The sequence below is a fragment of the Saccopteryx bilineata genome, chromosome 1, assembly GCF_036850765.1.
Source record: "Saccopteryx bilineata isolate mSacBil1 chromosome 1, mSacBil1_pri_phased_curated, whole genome shotgun sequence".
In the NCBI taxonomy this organism is placed as follows: Eukaryota; Metazoa; Chordata; class Mammalia; order Chiroptera; family Emballonuridae; genus Saccopteryx; species Saccopteryx bilineata.
Window position 1 is genome coordinate 100,785,587 of NC_089490.1, and position 20,426 is coordinate 100,806,012.

At 47.4% G+C, this 20,426-nt stretch overlaps 1 protein-coding gene across 7 annotated transcripts in view; it reads right to left on the reverse strand.

The window, feature by feature from the left end:
- ANKS1B (ankyrin repeat and sterile alpha motif domain containing 1B) overlaps positions 1–20,426 on the reverse strand; it is a 1,089,048-nt gene that overhangs the window by 30,394 nt on the left and 1,038,228 nt on the right. For all 7 annotated transcript variants that reach the window (XM_066262341.1, XM_066262329.1, XM_066262320.1 and 4 more), the window contains 3 exons: positions 14,838–14,849; positions 13,873–13,959; positions 3,110–3,247 (listed from right to left, as the gene is read on the reverse strand). In XM_066262341.1, the coding sequence (XP_066118438.1) occupies positions 3,110–3,247; positions 13,873–13,959; positions 14,838–14,849 (237 nt within the window). The remainder of the gene's footprint in view (positions 1–3,109; positions 3,248–13,872; positions 13,960–14,837; positions 14,850–20,426) is intronic.

Consider the following 20,426-nt stretch of genomic DNA (forward strand, 5'->3'; position numbering starts at 1 on the left):
AACAGGGAGAGACAGTCAGCAGACAGACTCCCGCATGCGCCCGATCGGGATCCACCCGGCACGCCCACCAGGGGCGACACTCTGCCCACCAGGGGGCAATGCTCTGCCCATCCTGGGCGTTGCCATGTTGCGACCAGAGCCACTCTAGCGCCTGAGGCAGAGGCCACAGAGCCATGCCCAGCGCCCGGGCCATCTTTGCTCCAATGGAGCCTTGGCTGCGGGAGGGGAAGAGAGAGACAGAGAGGAAAGCGCGGCGGAGGGGTGGAGAAGCAAATGGGCGCTTCTGCTGTGTGCCCTGGCCGGGAATTGAACCCGGGTCCTCCACACGCTAGGCCGAGGCTCTACCGCTGAGCCAACCGGCCAGGGCCATTGAATTTTCTTGATGGTAGCAGACATTCATAAAAACATTTTGTGACCCATAAAAGGTCTACAAGGTCAAAGTGGCAATAACTTTGCAATTAAAAACATAAATGTGTTAAAAAAACATTTATGTGTTCATATGTCAGCAAAAAGATTAAAAGTATACTTAAGGTATTTTCTTCCCTCCCTCCATCCCCCCTTCCTTCCCTTCTTTCCTTCTTATCCTCCCTCCTCCCTCCCTCCCTCCCTCCCTCCCTCCCTCCCTCCCTCCCTCCCTCCCTCCCTCCCTTCTTTCTTTCCTTCCATTTGGACAGCCCAGGGCACTGACATGTATCAAAAGAATTTCACAGTTTCAAGACTGGACTGAATATTGAACTGCCCTACATAAAGATACAAAATCCATGCTCAAAGAGGCTTTTTTTTTAAGCGCCAGCAAAGCTTGTTACATCTCAAAATTGCTCAGAGGCCCAGGTCAAGGCTGGTGGCCTTTGTTACTATTTTCGAAGTTAGACAACTGTTCGCCCAGAGAGGATTAAAATGGTGGATTTGTGGTGTAAGATGAAAATCGTCTGGAGCTGATATGGAATCCAAACTAGCGGATGTCTACATGAAATCAAACACCTGGATGGACACACAGGAGATAAAGTAGTTGTCCACACGATTTCTATACGTATCAGGACATCATGTTGATCTTAAAACTACACACTTGACTATTTTTCCCCCATATTCCATCCCAGCATTCTTGTGCCACATATATCTATAGATAAAAAAACTCAAGGGGGCAGATGGTCCATGGGCACCATATTTTAGTTCAAATGTAGAATAATGTTTGGATACTGTCATGAAGGCAAATTATGTATTACTGTGACAACCAATTTAGAAAGAACTGCTGCATTACTCAGGGAAGGGCTGGGATGCATCCTGAAAGGTATCGGAATATTAATATTGACATTCAATGAAAACACTGTAGAGAGGTAATATACCAATACGAAGCCAGGAGAGTCAATGATTTCTTTCTATTATTTCTATTTTATTGATTTATTGCTTTCTATTTTTTTTTTTTCAGTACTTTTACAGGGGCGGTGGGAAAACAGTGGACCATAAATACACCTTTCTGGCAAACCTACCTTAAGCCTTTTAGCAGAGAAAAGGGGCCAGGCTGTCAACTGTGATGTAGGTAGGTGAGGACAGAGAACAGGTGGGGAAGGAACCAACATTGAACGCGTATATTTATGAGGCACTCTATACATGTTCCTTCATTTCTATCCGAACGAAAGCCTGGGGTATAAATCTTTGAACCTTTTTTTATACACAAAGGAAATCAACTCAGGGAACTTCTATGAGCTGGCTGAGATCAGGGAGCAGGTACCTGCCTAGGGATGTCAACTCTGAGCTCTGTGTTCTTTCACGACACCAACCCGCCTGCCACAGGGAGAGAGGTGTTTCGTGCAAACCAAAATACACATGGACAGAATGGAATTTTGCTGTTTAAAGCAACAACTGCAAAGTCATAAGAATGGCAAGTTGTGCTTATATTGCCAGAAACCTAATACTGAAATGACTTTAATCAACACCATTGATCCCACACAAAGAGACACATCCAGAGATATTAAGAATGGCCTCGGAGGGCGTGGCTTTGTAGTCCTGTAACCACATGTATTTTACATTGTTTTCCTCATGCCCACCAGAGTCGGAGGAATTTTTTATAAGGCACACGAACATTCCTTCCTGTTTCAACACTCAAAGACTGAAAGGAATGAGCCACATGCAGAACGGTACAAATGCTCTGGGCATGAGTCTAACAGACCTTAGAGTGGTGTAAATTCTGCATTATGGCAGTCCTTGGTCCGTGCACATTTGTCAGAATTCAAATAGACTGTTTCCAGCAGTCTTACCCATGATAATGAACTCCGAAGAATACATTATATGGCGCTATCTATGTAATTCTTTATTTGTTTTTCAAACACATTGAACAGAGAAGAACTGTCAAGTTAAAGTGACATTTTAGAATTTTCCTGATTACAAATTATTTCATGGTTACAGCCATATCTGCCCTGTTTGCTTCAGATGCAGAATGCCCTATGTGCTACGCTAGAGCTATCCTCAATCAATTTGTACTGTCTTGAGGGTGTGTGTGTGTGTGCTAAAAGGAACACTTGTTTTCTAGAATTGCTTTCATTTTCCAAGTCTGCGATATATGGGCTAGTTTGTAGATTTAACGACAAATAGCATATACTACAAGCTGTGTAACACCATAAGGACATCATTACAAGACTAATGTCTGAATGGACCAAACCTTGGTGTTCCCAATTTTTTTTTGTACGTGTCTAGTTTGACTGCTCTTTAATATAGGAAACCGCAAACATTGCTAAGGCACTGAAATTTATTTTTCTTCCAAACATTCCCCGACTATTACGTTCTACTGTTTAGAAACAGCAACCGGAGAAACCAACACAGTGAAGGGACAGGGCTGCTGGAAGCCGTTTATTCTATTTTGCTCCCAGAGAAAGAAAAGAGTTTGTCAGCTCTGAAAAGTGGAGCGAGTAGCAAGCAACGGCAGCTCAGAGACGAGGGAGAAGCAGAGTTCTACAGGAACAGCTCAGGGAAACTGAGTCTGCAAGACACCTCAGCAGGCGGGCCGGGACACTTGGCAAACATGCAAAGGACCTTAATTGCCAGTGGGGTTGTCACTAAAATCCAGGTACATGTGGGGTGAGATTAAAACTGAGCCAGGAGGGAAGTTACTCACCACATCGAAGGCAGTAAACACGTGACAGTAGTGGTGATTGGACTTCAAATCTTTTGTGATGTAAGCAAACGTTGAGAGGTCTTCTGGGTCCTGGGCGGCACAGGAGATATTACGAATTTCATGCTCTGCAATTATGTTCTGGAAGAAATGACATAAATGACCATTGTTTTCACTGGCAAACCAGCATATTTTAGAACCAAGGCAAATGACCTGAGAAACGACTGCTTTCTTTCTCCCTTTCTAGAATGTTCCAGACCAGCAACATTCTCCAACATACTATCTATCCATGGGTAAATGTATGCCAGGTGTGGAAGGCATGTTTTCTTTAATTAAAAACAACCTGGCCTGACCAGGCGGTGGCGCAGTGGATAGAGCATGGGACCGGGATGCGGAGGACCCAGGCTCGAGACCCCGAGGTCGCCAGCTTGAGAGCAGGCTCATCTGGTTTGAGCAAAAGCTCACCAGCTTGAGCCCAAGGTTGCTGGCTCGAGCAAGGGGTCACTCCCTCTGCTGTACCCTCTGGTCAAGGCACATATGAGAAAGCAATCAATGAACTAAGGTGCAGCAATGAAGAATTGATGCTTTTCATCTCTCCTTTCCTGTCTGTCTGTCCCTATCTATCCCTCTCTCTGTCTCTAGTACAAAAAAACCCAACAAAAACCCCCACAAAACCACCTAAAACGGTCCTGTCTTGGAGCAGGGGTTATCACCAGCGGTGTGCACAGAAGCAGTCAGTGGGGCAGACGCTTCTTTAGAAAAAGTAAGCACTAATCAGTTTACCGTTTCCATCCCCCATGGACACCGAGAGCTAGGCAGGGCTGCCTCCTGCTTACTCTCTCTGGGTTCCCCTGCCACGTTCTGCTCGCTGGGGGGAACCCTGTCCCAGGGAGGCTGGCCCTGCACCATCTTCCGGCCTACTGTCTTGCTGCCCCCCCCCCCCCCCCAGCAAAGGCAGGTGTAGAAGGAGGCAGGCAGCAGGCAGGTGGACACACCAAGGTGCTGTCTCTTGAAGACGCCATGGGGGCTAAGGTGTAGGGGTGGGACAAGGGAAATGCCACACTGCACTATTTAGGCCTTGGATGCCTTGCTTGACATGGGACCCTGGGGATGACAACACTTTACTAAGTGGGATACCCACCCACCGTGTACAACTATGCATGGTTATCGGATACTTACAGGTAGAGAATTTGGTACACAGAACATGAAAGTGCCTTATGCAAGGCATGTCATAGAGCTGGGACTGAAATTTGGGGGTGACTGAGTGCAGAGGTTGGGAACTTAAAAAACTGCAATGCCCCTCATCCCCACCTATCTCTCACTGATTTAACATTTCATCTTTCTCTCTGTAGCTTTTTTATTTTTAGTGAGAGACAGAGACAGACAAAAGGAGAGAGACAAGAAGCATTAATTTGTAGTTGTGGCACTTTAGTTGTTCTTTGATTGCTTTTTCATACGTGCCTTGACCAGGGGGGTAGCTCCAGCGGAGCCAGTGACCCCTTGCTCAAGCCAGTGGCCATAGGGTCGTGTCTATGATCCCACAATCAAGCCAGATGAACCTGAGCTCAAGCCGGCAACCTCGGGGTTTCAAACCAGGTCCTCAGCACCCCAGGTCGACACTCTCTCCACTGCCTCACCACCTGATCAGGCTCTGTAACATTTCTTTTTTTTTTAAAGTTGGTACTCTTTTTTTTTTTTTTTTTTACAGGGACAGAGAGAGAGTAAGAGAGAGGGATAGACAGGGACAGACAGACAGGAACAGAGAGAGATGAGAAGCATCAATCATCAGTTTTTCATTGCGACACCTTAGTTGTTCATTGATTACTTTCTCATATGTGCCTTGACCGCGGGCCTTCAGCAGACCGAGGAACCCCTTGCTCGAGCCAGCGACCTTGGGTCCAAGCTGGTGAGCTTTTTGTTCAAGCCAGATGAGCCCGCGCTCAAGCTGGTGACCTCGGGGTCTCGAACCTGGGTCCTTCCGCATCCCAGTCCGATGCTCTATCCACTGTGCCACCGCCTGGTCAGGCTGTAACATTTCTTTATGCCAACTCTCGGCCAGCCCCTCATCCCAACCTGCCTCTAAGAATAACTGGTGGGAAGTACATGAGGAAAGTTTTAAGTACCATTATCCTGAAGCACAGAAGGACCAAGGGGCATCAAATGGTAGCAAACCCCTGCTAGAAACTTCTTTTGATACATAGATGTTTTTAAAAAGCAAAACATTTCACATAACTGTCCAATCATTTCTTTATCTTATAATATCCTATTTATGTTTTTTTGCAGTTGTCATAGACCGAAAACCCTTAATGCTTGTTACCCTAATTACATTGTAATTGCACAGCCTTAAATAACCTGTCGGCAATATAATGTTCCACGTATACCCATCGATGCCAACAAATGTGTACAAGATGTCTTTCCCTGCCGGCACCCCCAGCAAGGACTTCATGTCCCTCACTCTATTGAGCTGTGTCTGGGAAGTAATTACAGAATTAACACATAAAAGAAAATTAAATTAAGACATTCTTCACCGGGCGCCCTTCCTGTAATGTTGACACTACATGCGGCGCTCTGTCAAAAATAACTCAAATTGAAATTGGAATCCTGTAAGCGAGGAACCTTCTACTGCAAGCTACAGTTCTGAAGTGGAAGGTCATGCCCCTTTTCTGGCATTCAGATTACATTTCTTCAAACACAAATCTAAATTAGACATGAGTGAGTTTTAAAATGAATTTAAAAACAGTAAGACCTACAAAGTCTTTACGGGTACAATGTCAGCAGTCGCTGAGAGCCTCCACCGTCAGTTTAATTGGGGCTCTCAGTACCTCGGGAAGTCTGGCAGATTTGGTCTCACCTGGGTCAGGATCCACTATTACTAGAAATAGAACATGGCTCCAACTGCTAACTAAATTGGCATTTCGTGTTCTTGCGATCATTTACTAGCATCAGGTGGATCAACTTCTTGGGAAAGCATTACAGTGAAAAGTGCTCTGTGGTTTTTGTGGGCTTGAGTTCCCCAAATCTTGCAAAATTATAAGATGTCATGCCTAATGATTTTCATTGGTGTGTGACAGCATCGTGACCCTGGGAAAAACTGTAAAGTAGGTATAGTGCATCTTTCGAGACCTCCCTTTATTACGGCCTGCATGTCTGTGTCCTCCCCAATTCATGTCTTGCAATATCAACCCTCAATGTGATGGTTTTTGGAGGTGGGGAATTAGGGAGGTGAACTGGGTCATGAGGGTGGAGACCCCATGAATGGGATTAGTGCCCATGCGCTGAGCTAGCTTGCTCTCTCTGCCACATGAGGACGCAGCAGAAAGACGGCCACCTATGAACCAGGGAACGGGTTCTCCTCAGACACTGAATCGCTGGTCACTGGCTCTTGGACTTCCCAGCTTCCAGAACTGTGAGAAACAAATGTTTATTGTTCAACAACCCAGTCTACGTTAACTTATTACAGTAGCCTCAATAAATTAAGACATTTTTCCTGGGTCTTCTTGATCTTCCCCCGATTTTCTGGAAACTCCCTGTCCCCACTTCTCTATTCCCTAGGAGCCCAGGGCTGTCTTTTAACTGCTCCTTCCGGCTACACTCCTCTGGGTTACTCCCTGCTTCAAAAACAGCCTCCGCTTCCACTGCTTAAACTTTTACTTCTCTGTTGCCGTGGTCGAAATTGGAGGGAAGACAAGCTAATAAAAAATTCTATACTCAATTAAGAATAATAGTTTATCATCCTAACTAGCACTTAAAATACACTGTTAGGATCACAGACACAGAGAACAGACTGATGATTACTAGAGGGGAGAGGGGTTGGGCGACTGGGTGAAAAAAGTGAAGGGATCATGAAGCACAGAGTGGTAGTTACAAGAGTCACGGGGATGTCAAGTACAGCAGAGGGAATAGAGTCAGTAACATTATAGTAACTGTGTGTGGCGCCAGGTGGGTACTGGACATATTGGAGAGAACACTTTGTAAAGTATATGATTGTCTAACCATTACAATGCATGCCTGAAACTAAAACAAAATAATATTGAATATAAACTGTAACTGAAAAATATTTTAAAGATACTGTTATGTGAATGCATCTTGATGGCCTGGCCTGCATAGGGAAGTATTTTTAAGCAGGACTTGATGTATCTGCAGTGCCAGAACGTGGGGAGGGCCTGGGATCTCACTACTGAAACACTGCCATCACTTCGCTGTCATCATGACAGACAGATGACGCACCTCGCAGAGGTAGTCAGCCTGGTCCCTACCGCCCACTAGTGGGCGTTCCAGCTTTCGTGGTGGTGGTAGCGGAGCAACCAAAGTATAAATAAAAAGATAGATTTAACTATAGTAAGTTGTTTTATGAAGATTTATTCTGCCAAACAGTGAAAATCCAACATAAAATACTTGATAAGTAATTATTATTATACACTTTAACTTGCTGTAACTCTGCTTTATAAATTTTATAAAGTTACTTCCCTACTTTATAAATCACCATTACTGTGGAACCGGTGGGCGGTTAGAAAATTTTACTACTAACAGAGATACAAAAGTGGACCGTAGGTATAAAAAGGTTGAGTACCCCTGGAAGTGAACCCCTGCTACGTTGCTCTGCCTCCTATCTAAGCATGTTCTAACACAGCGGTTCTCAACCTGTGGGTCACGACCCCGGCGGGGGTCGAACAACCAAAACACAGGGGTCGCCATCGGAAATATTGTATAATAAATATGTATTTTCTGATGGCTTTAGGCGACCCCTGTGTTTTGGTCTTTCGACCTCCGCCGGGGTCGCAACCCACAGGTTGAGAACCGCTGTTCTAAGGAGCCCAGAGCTTTTAAACTGGCTCTAGAGAAGCACTGGGGAGGGGCTCACCATGCCCCTCCTTTGGGACAGAAAGCCGGACAGCTCCCTTCGACAAGGGGAGTGTTGATTCTTTTTTCATCTGTTCCCTTTCATCATGTTGAGGAATAGCTAAAGAGGTGTCTGATGGGCAGGCACAGAGTAGGATTTGGTCTACAATTAATAGAGAGGTTCTGAGAAGGATGCACGACAAGGAAGTGAGAGCGCCTAGACGTCGCCCCTCCCCGCCCTTCCAGCTCCAGGTTCTTACAGGCAGCCCCCCCCCCCCCCCCCCCCGCCCAGCGGCCCCTCCCCCACCTCCCTGCTCCGGGTTCTCTCAGGCAGCCCCCCACCCCCACCCAGCGGCCCCTCCCCCACCTCCCTGCTCCGGGTTCTCTCAGGCAGCCCCCCCCCCCAGCGGCCCCTCCCGACCTCCCTGCTCTGGATTCTCTCAGGCAGCCCCCGCCCCCAGTGGCCCCTCCCCGACCTCCCTGCTTGGGGTTGTCACAGGCAGCCCCCCCCCCCAGGGGCCCCTCCAGTGCTCCCTGCTCCAGGCTCTCACAGGCAGCCCCCCCTCCCCACCCCAGGGGCCCTTCCCCCACCTCCCTGCTCCGGGTTCCCTCAGGCAGCCCCCCCTCCCCACACCAGGGGCCCCTCCAGTGCTCCCTGCTCCAGGCTCTCACAGGCAGCCCCCCCTCCCCACCCCAGGGGCCCTTCCCCCACCTCCCTGCTCCAGGTTCTCTCAGGCAGCCCCCCCTCCCCACACCAGGGGCCCCCTGCTCCAGGCTCTCACAGGCAGCCCCCCCCCCGCGGCCCCTCCCCCACCTCCCTGCTTCAGGCTCTCACAGGCAGCCCCCCCCCCCCAGCGGCCCCTGCTCAGGGCTCTCACAGGTAGGGGTCCCCCACCAGCGGCCCCTCCCGAAGCAGAGGCGCTTGCCCAGGGCCAACCGAAGACAACAGCAGAGTGGGGGATGCTAATGAGAACAGCAGGCACACATGCTTAATAGGCCCTTATTTTTTACTCCAAAAAACAACAGGCACTTATTTAGGCAAATGTTCTGAATTGTTTTGTGCCTAAAAAATAGCATAAGCCCTGACTGAAGCTGGCATTCCAAACCAGCAAACAAACATAAACCAAACCCTGGCACTGCGCCATTCCTGATTTAGCCGGGTGGAAATGCTGAGGATGGGGTCAGGCAGGGAGGCTAAATGCAGCCCACCCTCATCCAAGCACTGGGTGTGGGGACCTGCCACCTCTGGAAGACCCCCTGACCTGAAGACAGGTCTGTAGCTAAACGGTCCTAGACTACTGGCTGGATGCCATGCTAGAGCTGCTGTGAGCCACGGATCTACAGAAGCGGACGTGCTTTATCTACAACATTTTAGTATTCAAGTGATTCCAAGCCCCATTTTAAAATTCAAGATCGTTTTCCACTTCTTCTTTCTTGAAGCAGGCTTAGTAATTCATTTCCTAAGTTAGTAGGCAAGAAATTTTAGTTTATAACAAGGCACCTAACCCTTACCCTTGAACTCAGCCAAAGCCACATTTATTACAGTGAAAGGAAAGAAATACTTTCCGGGCAGGTTCGCCTTTCACACGATCTAATAGGGCTAGGAGGAACGGAAGTGTAAATTTTGTGTGTGTGTGTGTGTGTGTGTGTGTGTGTGAGACAGAGAGAGAGAGAGAGAGAGAGAGAGGGAGAGAGAGAGAGACAGGGACAGATAGGAAGGGAGAGAGATGAGAAGCATCAATTCTTTGTTGCGGCACCTCAGTTGTTCAATTGCTTTCTCATATGTGCCTTGACTGGGAAGCTGCAGCAGACCTAGTGACCCTTTGCTCAAGCCAGTGACCTTGGGCTCAAGTCAGCAACCATGGGGCCATGTCTATGATCCCATGCTCAAGTTGGCAACCCCAAGCTCAAGCTGGTGAGCCTACGCTCAAGCTGGTGAGCCTGCACTCAAGCTGGTGAGCCCACACTCAAGCCGGCAACTTTGGGGTTTTGAACCCAGGTCCTCCGCGTCCCAGTCCAACACTCTATCCACTGCACCACTGGCCAGTCACGTGGAACAGAAGTGTAAATAACAGAATTACCCATTTTATGCAAACTGGTTGGTAGAAGGCAGCTGTGGAGTGCCAGACGTGTCAGGTTAGGTGGTGGGAAAGTCAAGTTTTGGTCCTTCCCCAAGACGGACTGGCTGTATGACTGTGAGGCAGCCCTTTAGCAAAGGTTCTGAGACCTTTGGGTTACGCTATCTGTCCAGTGCAGGCTGAACACCCCTCTCTGTACAGGGCAGGGTGGTTAGGAGAGGGCTGTTTATGAATAAAGAGCAATGAACACATCAAATTTGAATGTCAAGGTGTAACTTTTGGTTGGGCCTAGTGACCACTAGTAACTTAAGTGGCAAAGTCTTCAACTATGTCCACGTGTTCCAAGTCCTTCACTGCAAGTCAAAGTGGTGACCAAGGCGACACTTCCTGGGGTGGAATCTCTGGTACAGACTGACAGCGGGGCCTGGAGTTTGCTCATGTGCTCCTTCCCTGCTGTGGGCGTTAGAGATTGGTCTTTGCTGCCGGACACAGTGGCATACACAGCTGCCACGGCGGACGCTGCGAGAATCCAGGTGTGTGAGCACAGTCCCTTCCACGCCACAACTTGAAGGAGCATGAAACTTCAACCATGGGACCTCCATGATTTCTGAAACCAGCCTGCAGCTCTGGTTGGTGGCAGTGCTTCTCAGCCTTCTGCCGTCAAACTTCACCAGGATGGCTTTATACCATTTCTTTTTCTACCCCTCTAAATACAGTCTATCTACCTCAGCTTCTCACACAGCAACTACTAGACTGTTGCCTTCAGTCATCTGCTCTCTCCCTATTTACTGTCAGATGGGGGTCAATCGGGGACATTGCAGGACACTGGGATGGGGAACCCTGAATGGCCAGCTGAGGTCAATGTCCCCATATTACTGACAAATCCAGGCACTTGCACTTGTCACATAGTCCTAAAGAGGTTGGCTCCACCTGCCACAAACATGTGCACTTTGCCTTTGCTCTAGATTTGAAAATATGCAGAGGACCACCCTGAGGACTTAGAAGATATGCTGGCCTTCTTTATTTAGTGTCTTTATTCACACAAAATTACCTTTTGCATATCTCTTGGTGCTTATACTTCCAAAGCATCGTCATCAGTAAGCAGAGATCTATCTAATCATTGGCAATTGAAGCAGAATTATCCGTCTCCTTACGGAATAGAGATCTAGTTCTAAGACCCTTGATGCAACAGAGCTCTCTCATTCCTCTCATCCCAGAGAGCAGCTCGAGAGGAGCTATCACTACAAATCACCCTGCCATGCCACCAAATCCATGGAATGATGGCCTTAAGGGTCTGGGAACTTCGCAGGGCAAATACTGCTTGCTTAGAAATGGTCAGAATCCAAGCCTGCTAAGGTTGTTAATCTAAGAGAATGTCAAACTCATACATTGAAAAAACACTGCTATTCATGGTTTTCAAATGCAAACGGGGTGAAGACAGTTGCTCCAAGTCAGAAAAACCATCCAAATGCCAAAACCTTTCTTTTTTTTTTTTCATTTTTCTGAAGCTGGAAACAGGGAGAGACAGTCAGACAGACTCCCACATGCGCCCGACCGGGATCCACCCGGCACGCCCACCAGGGGCGGTGCTCTGCCCCCCAGGGGGGGGTGCTCTGCCCATCCTGGGCGTCGCCATATTGCGACCAGAGCCACTCTAGCGCCTGAGGCAGAGGCCACAGAGCCATGCCCAGCGCCCGGGCCATCTTTGCTCCAATGGAGCCTTGGCTGCGGGAGGGGAAGAGAGAGACAGAGAGGAAAGCGCGGCGGAGGGGTGGAGAAGCAAATGGGCGCTTCTCCTATGTGCCCTGGCCGGGAATCGAACCCGGGTCCTCCGCACGCTAGGCCGACGCTCTACCACTGAGCCAACCGGCCAGGGCCCGCCAAAACCTTTCTTGAGACTCGTGACAATAGCAATGGTATCTTCAATGAGCGTTCCATGAAGTTTTGGAACTTTCAAAACCAACTGACTATATTTTAAGGATAATGGAAGTTTATGCACTAGTGAAAATGCTTCCAAGAAATAAAAAAGCAAATCAATTGGGATTTTTCTGATTAAGTCTCCACAATTGTGATCTGATGAAAACAAATGTCACTAAGATATTACAGAGTTGAAAGTAACATTCCACATAAGGCATGTGACTCTGATCTGAGTGTGCTTTGGGTATCATCAGCCAGCATGATCACACTGGGTTATAAGCTTTCTGCTTGGTTTTCAGAACTAGACAGGGAGGCTGTTTCCCTAAATAGATGTGGGAGGCTTGGGCATATCCGCCTGCTAATGCAGCAATCTCCTTCATTACAGAAAAAATAATAATCAAGAAAATTCGAGCTGGTTGATTCAGATGTTCAGGTTTATTATAGACACCCAAGCATCATAACCCACAGGACTTCCCCAGTATCTGAGTCGGGGTGCCCAGGCTCTAAGCTGTCATTGTTTAAGGTCACCTGATATATGACTTTCTGCCCCCTTTCTCCAAAATGGAGTGGGTCCAGGGGGAAAGTCTGGGTGGGAATTCTGGAAACAAGTGGGTTTTCTCACCAGTGGGGATCACCTCCATTTCCCTCCTTCCATACTTCATCGGTTGGAAGGTGTAGGAATGAAACACACGGGCACTGGGAGGTTCTGTGAGGCAGAGCCAGTCAGCTCTGAGTCCACGGAGAGTGAGCAAGTTCACACCCAAGCATTCTGGCACTGTTATCTTTGCCAAGAAAGGAACCCTGGAACACCTTTTAAGTAACAGGCAACTCAGCTGTCCACACTCAGCTTTAGAGACCCCAAGCTCTTCCCACTGTGAGTACAAAGTCCCAGCAGAGTGCCAGCACGGCTTGGGCTTCCTTTCTGATCATCTCTCTCTCTCTCTCTCTCTCTCTCTCTTTTTTTTTTTTTTTTGTATTTTTCTGAAGCTGGGAACGGGGAGGCAGTCAGACAGACTCCCACATGCACCCGACAGAGATCCACCCGGCACACCCACCAGGGGGTGATGCTCTGCCCATCCAGGGCGTCGCTCTGTTGTGACCAGAGCCACTCTAGCGCCTGAGGCAGAGGCCATGGAGCCATCCCCAGCACCTGGGCCATCTTTGCTCCAATGGAGCCTTGGCTGCGGGAGGGGAAGAGAGAGACAGAGAGGAAGGAGAGGGGGAGGGATGGAGAAGCAGATGGGCGCTTCTCCTGTGTGCCCTGGTCAGGAATCGAACCCGGGACTTCCGCATGCCAGGCCGACGCTCTACTACTGAGCAAACCGGCCAGGGCCTCTGATCATCTCTCTTAAAAAACAATACACTTGAATTCCCTTTTCCATCTCAGTAGCGGAGACTTAAACACAATGATAAAATATCAGAGTCAGAGAATGTGTTCCCTGTGTGAGGCCTTCACTACATATCTCAAAAGAAAGGCCATAAACATCTCTAGAGAAATGGGAAGACAAGTATTCCAGCCCTTCACCTGGTAGCATTTCCTCTGGTGGAAGAAAAATGACATGGCTGCGTTTTCATTCTATACAGTATTTTCTTTTCTGTTTGAATGTTCTCTAGATCCAAAGGGACATGCCACATAGTTAGTGACCACAGTCTATTAGATCAGGCACCGTGGAAAAGGGAAAGCAGAGTATGTACAAGAATCCTAGATCAAGCTCCTCGAATGAAATGTGCCCTTCTGTATATGTGTGTGTGTGTGTGTGTGCGTGCGCGCGTGAGCGCGCATGCGCGCGCACGCGCGTAGTTGTGTTTGGGGAGAATCAAGTTTAGGCGTGGGCAGTGATGAAGATGGGGCATGCTGGGCAGCAAAGGATGTTAAATCACACACTCAGGGCTGTATGTGGTGTCTGAGCCACAGAGAAGTGTGGTACCCACCTTATTTGTTGCATCAATAAATTTGACTCCTTTATATGAGACTGAAAGAATAATAGTAGGGACCTTCTTCATTTGCTCTGTAGACTTCTGAAATTAAAATTAGAAAGCTGTTAGAGCCGTTTGTGTTGCACAGCAACTGAAACACATCATTTTTTTTCTCTTAAAAGATAAAAATGAGGTCAACCACACACACATACACACACACCAAAGACGTACCAAACACACTCTAATTTAAGTGTATGTCTTCCTTCTCCTGGTTTAGCTATGGTTTGGGCTTATAAACAGTCTGTCTTGCACTTGAGGGTCTGAAAAGAGCTTGTTCTGTTGCTCCATGGGGTGAAGGAATACAATGAACAGCTCTGTCTCCTGCTGCAGTTTCAAGCCATGAGTCTTCTGACTAGACTTACACCATGTCAGAGTTAACTCCAAGGGTGAGTTCAGCATCAACAAAACATACATCTCCACTCCTTTGTTCCTGGGTCCCCCTTTTTCTTCAAAGTGCAAGATACATCTCAGTACATACTTAAAAAATGGAATTAAATATACATCCTGGTGAATTTTCCTTGAACCTGGCCAAATCCGTGTTTGATAATATATTTACAACAGAATCACCGTGACCACGCAGGATATGATACTGCCTGAAACAATGAAACTAAACTGTCTGGGTGGGGTCTGTGTTGGGAGCCACAGCAAAACTGGCCAGTCCAGGTAACTGACTCGATCACTTAGCGCTGTTCTCTTCTCTTACGTTCAGTTCATATGATAGAGGTTCACACTGGCTCAATGTGCTTAGTGTTCACAGCTTCTATGACTTTATGCACCTGCAAAAAGTTCCTTCGTAAATTTAGTATGTGCCTGCTCTATTTAGTTTTGCCATTCATCATAGGTCACCAACGGTCTGCTTACCTCATTTCCTGCTGTGAACACTCCTCTAATAATCACATTAAGAATTGAGAAGAACCTACCTGACAGTTAGCCTGATGGATTTTCCAGACAAGACAGGTGGGCACAAAACAGGAAAAAAAAAACAACAACACATAAAAAGGTGAGTGGAAACCATTTCAATAATTCACCAACAGCATACATTCATTAAAAAGTAAACAGGACGGGCTTCACAGCTCTATGGAGAGGAGCGAAACTGTTCTTTTAGAAATGCTGCAGGCTTCTACAGACTGTCTCTCCTTCTCTTTTTCTGTTTTCTCATCATTCTGTGTCCTGCGTTCATAGCCTTGTGACCGACACACAAGAACCTTCCGCTCTGAGCCTTCCACAACCAGCTGTCTTATGTATATTAAGGAAACAGGGAGAAAATACAAACTTTTCTGATTTCTTCATTTACGGGTATTATTCCAATTTTCCATTTTTAAATTCTAACACATGACCAAAAAAAAAAAAAAAAGGCTTTTAGTTGGGGCAATGTGAATGATAGCCATTGAACTCAATAATTATATTGCCTTTTTCACTTGAGCCGCCGAAAGGGTGTTTCACATTGTCCTGATTATTTTGACACTTGTTTTTGATAGGTACTATACCTGTTTCAAGATAAAGAACATGGATAATTAAGAGGATTACTACTTAATATGTATTAGGTGATTCATTCAGTATAGAAAAAAAGCAGCTCTTTTTTTTTTTTGCATTTTTCTGAAGCTGGAAACAGGGAGAGACAGTCAGACAGACTCCCACATGCGCCCGACCGGGATCCACTTGGCACGCCCACTATGGGGCGACGCTCTGCCCACCAGGGGGCGATGCTCTGCCCATCCTGGGCGTCGCCGTGTTGCGAACAGAGCCACTCTAGCGCCTGGGGCAGAGGCCAAGGAGCCATCCCCAGCGCCCGGGCCATCTTTGCTCCAATGGAGCCTTGGCTGCGGGAGGGGAAGAGAAAGACAGAGAGGAAGGAGAGGGGGAGGGGTGGAGAAGCAAATGGGCGCTTCTCCTATGTGCCCTGGCCAGGAATCGAACCCGGGTCCTCCGCACGCTAGGCCGACGCTCTACCGCTGAGCCAACCGGCCAGGGCAAAAAGCAGCTCTTTTGAAGGGCTTTTTAACTAGGTTTTTTTTGTGATGGACAAAGAGATATTATGAACTGGAATGTAATGATATATATTTTTATATTTTTAATGCTTTATCCAAACAACTCTTCAGAATGTGCAAGATAAATCCTAGAAGAGATGACATGCAGAGGGCTGAATTCTAGAAGGAGAGAGGGCTGTGGCAGGCACAGGCAGCACGGTTTGTGGACTGAATGTGTATTTGTGAAGAATTCTTTGCAAAGAGTAACAACAGATTTCAGCAAAACACCTCCCATCTCTCTTTTTTAGCAAGAGAGACAGAGAAAGAGTGGGACAGATAGGGACAGACAGGCAGAAAGGGAGACAGATTAGAAACATCAATTCTTCATTGTGGCATGTTAGTTATTGTTCATTGATTGTTTTCTCATACGTGCCTTAACTGGGAGGGGCTGCAGCTGAGCCAGTGACCCCTTTGGGCTTCAAGGCAGAGACCATGGAATCATGTCTATGATTCCATACTCAAGCCAGCAACCCTGCGCTCAAGCTTGTGAGCCCCACACTCAAGCTGGCGACCTCAGGATTTCAAACCTGGGTCCTCTGTGTCCCAGGCTGATGCTCTATCCACTGCGCCACCACCTGGTCAGGTCACCTCATCTCTCTCTCTCTTTTTTTTTTAGAGACAGAGAGTCAAAGAGAGGGATAGGTAGGGACAAACAGGAACGCAGAGAGATGAGAAGCATCAATCATCAGTTTTTCACTGCGACACCTTAGTTGTTCATTGATTGCTTTCTCATATGTGCCTTGACCGCAGGCCTTCAGCAGACCGAGGAACCCCTTGCTCAAGCCAGCGACCTTGGGCTCAAGCTAGTGGGCTTTTTGCTCAAACCAGATGAGCCCGTGCCCAAGCTGGCGACCTCAGGGTCTCGAACCTGGGTTCTCCGCATCCCAGTCCGATGCTCAATCCACTGCGCCACCACCTGGTCAGGTGCCTCATCTCTTGCCATGAATACATTCTCCTAGATCAGCGGTTCTCAACCTGTGGGTTGCGACCCCGGCGGGGATTGAATGACCAAAACACAGGCGTCGCCTAAAGCCATCGGAAATACATATTTTATTTAAAAATGTATTGTATAATAAATATGTATTTTCCGATGGCTTTAGGCGACCCGTGTTTTGGTTGTTCAACCCCGGCCAGGGTCGCGACCCACAGGTTGAGAACTGCTGTCCTAGACAGATCTATTGGTAACATGAAACAATATATAGCTAACATAAGGTTAAAATACCAGCACTTATTGAATAATTAAGAAAACCTCCCCAAAACTAAAAATTAAAACAAAAAAATCCAACTTGTTATTCATTTCAGCAGCTGAGTGGTTATAGTAGCTCAGCGAGGTTCGCTGAGCTCACTGCTGGAAAAACTCAAGAGTCTACTGTAGGTGATGTCAAACAGACCTCAAATTGGGTGCATGCTGTAGCCTGCTGGAAAGGGCTGTCTGGGGTGCTGTGTTGAGAGGATTCTGAGTCTGTGTCTCGGCTTGGTGGTGAGAGGACTGGGATGGCATCTGTTCTGGGACAGAGCAGCACATGCCTGGCCTGCTCTGATACACTGAACAGCTACAGTACAAATACCAACATGTGTGACAGAGATATGAACAGAGTGTCCCCAGAGTACTGAGCAAGGAGAGTCTGATTTTGCATGAGAGAGTGGAGAAGTCTTCATTCATTCACTCAACAATCATTGCCTGCTTTTGTGTGACTGAGATGGCTCTTCAAAGATGAATAGGAATTTTCCAGGTGGCAAAAGAGGACAAAAGAGGCTGTTTTAGCAGCAAAGTCAACATACACCTATACACACACCTGGAAATCAGAAAGGATGCGGTGCGTGCGGGTAACTGGTAGGAGATGACGCTGGCACAGTGGGTTGGGAAGACTGTGACTTACTCTGCTAAGCCAGCATCCATTGGCAGCTTGTAAGTAGGGAGTGAGACAGTCAAATCTCTGGTGGTTGAATGGACAGGAACAATGAGAGGCTGAGTGCAGGGAGGCAGGAAGCTGTGGTGCAAATTCAAATGAAAGACCCTAATTTTGCACCCGGGCTTAAGTAAGAGGCGCTAGAGAATGGACCAAGGGGCCACAGTTTTGATGAGGAAGACCTGAGAGGATCAGCTAGCCGATCTGCTGTGGAAGATGAGTGACCGGGAGGATGTCACGGGTACACAGGCCATTTACTGACACCAGGAGCCTCAGAGCGGAGCACACTGTTGCGCAAAATCCTTTCGAATGTACTCAGTTTGATCACCAGGTGGAGATGTCCAGCAGGAAATCAGAAACAAGAATCACATCTGGAAGTCCATCCACATGGAGGGGCTGGCTGAGGAGATGCAGCAGAGGAAGTGCTCAGGAGGGAACAAAAGGGGGTCTAAGAAACACCCCTTGGGCAAAGGGGAACACTTCAGGGCTGGGGCAGGAAGAAGAGTCAATGAAGGAACCTGAAACTGAGCTGGAAGAAGCCTGAGAGCCGGAAGTCAAGAAGAAGATTCCTTAGAAGGTAGGAACAGTGAGTGCCTGATGCCTGGGGGGCTGTAAAGGCAGGAAAGGCTCGTGCCTAGCTCAGGTGCTGACACACGGAGCAGCTGCTGCTGTCACCGAGGTTCCTGGGGGAAATCTCAGGCTTTAGCAACTAGAATTCTTGTTGTTGACTTTGCTTGTTTGTTTATTTATTGATACAATAAATTTATGCATTGATTTTAGAAAGAGGAAGGGAAAGAGAGAAACATGGATTTGTTGTTTATGCATTCACTGGTTGATTCTTGTATGTGCTGAGTGGAAATCGAACCCACAACCTTGGCGTATAAGAGCAACGCTCTAACCACCTGAGCTACCCAGTCAGGGTCTGTTGCTGAGTTCACTTAGAGCCACTTCAGGAGAACGGCAGCAGCAGACAATGGAAAGAACACAACAAATGTCTGAAAAAGGGAGTGGAGAGACAGAGCAGTTGGTAGGTCGGGACATAAGCTCTTGGGCTGAAATGAGGCCCTCAGCGGTGATTTCTGTCCTGATCCAAAGGTTCCACATCGTATGCTCAGCCAAGCTGAACAAAGAAGGAAAGATAAAGGATGATGATTTCTGTTTCTTTTGAGGGTTCCAAAAATCCCTGTGTTCCTCACTGGAGACAGCAATGGGGTGCCAATGATGCAGGCTGTGGACCGGCCCCTAGGAATGGCAGTGTTGGAGTGGCCATCCATTACAATCTGATCTCTCATGTGGACATCGCTGCTCCAGTTACACAGCAGGCACTGTGTTTGCCAGCACACCTGGTTCCTTGTCTCTAGCTGCAGCTTTGCTGGAGAGTTCTGACTCCCATACGTGCATGTTGAAAATCCAAGCGTTATTTTTGTGAACTGTTTTCTCCTCTTCAGGCCCATTTCCCCAGTAAAAGGCTGAGGGCAAACCCTATGTTACGGTTCTTTTCTGTTTCTAGTTGCTTTTTCCCAGATCGCACTCAGGATCAGAGGCTTCCCAGAGTCCTCAAGTCCCCTCCCTTCAGTGTGAGGCTTACAGGACAGTCTCACTGGTAGTGAGGACCTCTGGGTACGTCGGCAGCTCAGGCAGCTCATGGGTGATGCCCCAAAGTCACCTCACCTCTATGGCCTCTTGCTCTCCTGCTAAGAGTATTACAGCACTATTCACTTTTACTTTGTTCACAACTTCCCAAAACAAATGATCATCCTTTTACTATTCCAAGAGAAACAACATTAGTTTATGGAGCTAATGCTACATTTCTCAAATCTAAAATAAAATGCAACTTTTGAACCTTAAGTTCGAAGCCAGCCATTTCATTTGGCATTTAGATTTGTTATGTCTGTACGCATTATGCACAACAGGGATTAGAATTGCACATCTGGCCTGACCTGTGGTGGCTCAGTGAATAAAGTGTAGACCTGGAATGCTGAGGTTGCTGGTTCGAATCCCTGGGCTTGCCTGGTCAAGGCACATACAAGAAGCAACTACTACAAGTAGATGTTTCCCACTTCTCCCCCCTCTTTCCCACTCTCCCTCTCCCCTCTCTCTAAAACTCAATAAAAAAAATTTCACATCTGGAGGTAGACACCTGGAATATTGTTCTTAATAGGTAAAGTGATTAAACATTTTCAGAGCATTTTTTTTTTAAAGAGAGATATTTGGATTTACCAAGGAAAGAAATCACCATCTTTTTCTTTTCCTTTTCATTTATTAATCATGACAGGATGAAATTCTTGTATCAGGTCAGAAATCACCGTGGGTGCTTTCATTTTAGCCTTAAAGTGTGTCCTGAACATAAGCAGTGTGTCGTTTTCTTATGCAGAACCAGCAGTAGGAGGCCACCCTTTAGAGACTGCAGGGATGTTTGATTGTAGAGCATGGCATTCACAAGTGTGGCTGAGAGCAGAGATTTGTGGCGGGAGCACTAATCTGCGAGCTGTAACGTTGGGTTTGATGTTTATGTTCCTAGATAAGAATCATTTGTGCCCTGTAATCGGCACAGAGAAGAAAAAGAGTGAGG